Source organism: Monopterus albus, unplaced genomic scaffold (genome assembly GCF_001952655.1).
Source record: "Monopterus albus unplaced genomic scaffold, M_albus_1.0 scaffold98.1, whole genome shotgun sequence".
Classification (NCBI taxonomy): Eukaryota; Metazoa; Chordata; class Actinopteri; order Synbranchiformes; family Synbranchidae; genus Monopterus; species Monopterus albus.
In genome coordinates this window covers 1,232,581-1,235,066 of record NW_018127978.1, presented here as the reverse complement: position 1 = coordinate 1,235,066, position 2,486 = coordinate 1,232,581, and the positions used below count along the sequence as shown (strand labels likewise).

General features: G+C 43.2%; 1 protein-coding gene across 1 annotated transcript in view; it reads right to left on the bottom strand.

Moving 5' to 3' along the window:
* Positions 1-2,486, bottom strand: part of sgta (small glutamine rich tetratricopeptide repeat co-chaperone alpha) — a 17,711-nt gene that overhangs the window by 6,705 nt on the left and 8,520 nt on the right. Inside the window, 1 exon segment of the mRNA XM_020609052.1 lies at positions 858-961. Within this exon segment, the coding sequence (XP_020464708.1) occupies positions 858-961 (104 nt within the window).

Below are 2,486 nucleotides of genomic sequence, written 5' to 3'. Positions count from 1 at the left end.
GGAGGAAAAAGAAGGATGAGTTGCATCCCAAGAACACCATCCCTACTGTGAAGCATGGGGGTGGTAATATCATGCTTTGGGGGTGCGTTTCTGCGAAAGGGACAGGAGGTCTGCACTGTATTAAGGAGAGGATGAATGGGGCCATTTATTGTGAGATTTTGAGCAACAACCTCCTTCCCTCAGTCAGAGCATTGAAGATGGGTCGTGGCTGGGTCTTCCAACATGACAACGACCCGAAGCACACAGCCAGGATAACCAAGGAGTGGCTCCGTAAGAAGCATATCAAGGTTCTGGAGTGGCCTAGCCAGTCTCCAGACCTCAATCCAATAGAACATCTTTGGAGGGAGCTTAAACTCTGCGTTGCTCAGCGACAGCCCCGAAACCTGACAGATCTAGAGGAGATCTGTGTGGAGGAGTGGGCCAAAATCCCTGTTGCAGTGTGTGCAAACCTGGTCAAGAACTACAGGAAACGTTTGACCTCTGTAATTGCAAACAAAGGTTTCTGTACCAAATAGTAACACTGATTTTCTCAGGTGTTCAAATACTTATGTTCAGCAGTGCAAGACAAATAAATTCTTTAAAAAAATCATACAATGTGATTTCCTGATTTTTTTTTTTAATTCTGTCTCTCAGAGTGGGAATGCACCTACAATGTGAATGTCAGACCCCTCCATGATTTCTAAGTGGGAGAACTTGCAAAATCGCAGGGTGTTCAAATACTTCTGTTCCTCACTGTATCAAGGTTACTGATGACTAGAGTTCAGGCACAACATGAGAAAAGAGTGCAGGAGTGAGCATGTGCACACAATGCAACACGTGTAACAGTGAGCAAGCACAGGCTCTCACACCAACTCTACCATGGCTGTGGCTGAGGTGAAGATCTCTGGTAACGTCACGGGGACGGCGAGGCTCTGGTCTTCAGTGGAAACTTCAAAAGCTGTCTCCAAACACTGAACAGCAACTGACACACAACACAGTTGTATTAGCAGGGAGGCAACACAAAACTAAGCAACCTGAGGCAATCAGGACAAAAGTCATCTGTGACATCGCTGATCGAACGCCAAGAAAGCTGCTGCTTCATTGTCTGTTCAGAGCAGGGACAGCACCGCCATCGGTGTGTGTGTGTGTGTGTGTGTGTGAGAGAGAGTGAGAGAGAGAGAGAGAGAGAGAGCTGGCGCCGCAGATGTCTGTCTGTCCTGAGACAAATTCTTTGTGTGCAACATACTTGGCCAATAAAAGTGATTATGATTATCAATCTAAGAACATGTAGAAAATTTTGAAAATTAGGCAAACACAGAAAACACAACCAAATACAAGTGATGGACACAGCAGGGGCACATTTTTTGTTTTTACTGTTTTTACATAAGTGATGGACACATTTTTTGTTTTTACTGTTTTTACATTTCAGTTCAGTTGTTTATTTGTACAGTGCCACTCTAACATTCACAATAAAATGTGATGTGAAACCACTTAAACATGCACCTTTTTAATCAGTAGCAGCTGAGTGGAGTGAATGAAGAGAATTCCACTACACAGCCACAAACTAACACACACTGTAGGTACATCTCAAGTCACTCATACGATCACTCCTACATCCTTGGTCCTCCGCTGACCTGGAAGTCATTCCAAGTCTCTTATACCAGACCCGAGGAGCCATGACTATTGTGGGCATTTTCTGTGAACTGACACACCCCTTTATCAGATATTAGTTGGTGATTGGATGCTTCAGATGAAGAATCTGAGGAAAAGGCATCTCAAGTCATTATTAACATGTTGTCTTGAGTCCTCTCTCCTCACGTTTCCCTGGAACTTACATGTGTGGGACTAAGACACAAAAAAGGTGTAGGTAAGGAAATGACGGTGTTTATAAGAGACTTGGGATCTACCCGCAGTGACATCAACAATTAGCAGTCCAACACAGGCTGCTGGTAGCAAGACTTGACTGAGCTAACGTCTTTGGCAAAGGCAAAAGAAGCAAAGTACCAGAACTGAATGAAATGATTCTGAACATCCATGGTGAAGCCATCCTTACGATCCAAACTACAAGGTTGCAAATTAATCCTGTAATGATTTCACAGAGTACTGCAACACTTGCACAGGTCACAGTAATGACTCTGGTTAGGAGTCTTATTAAACTAACAGTGCAACAGTTGTGGTAGTAGAGAGTGAGCTAGTGGCTGTGGGACAGTGAAGAAGTGGAGCTGATGTTTATGTGAACATAAGTCAGTGAAGGATAAACCAGGTCACTGCTGGGGCCACTGTGCTGCCACAGTACGTTTCCCCCTAGATACATTAACCTGAACTAGGTCAAAGTGTTTGTCATATGCACAGTTAGGAAACGTGTTTCCCTGTACAATGAAATTCTTACTTTGCTGTTCACATGAATGCCACAAAATACAAATGAAATATAAAGTAGATAAATAAGTAACACAAAATCTAAGGCACTTTAAGCAGCAAATGCAGCAATATAATAAAAATATATAAGA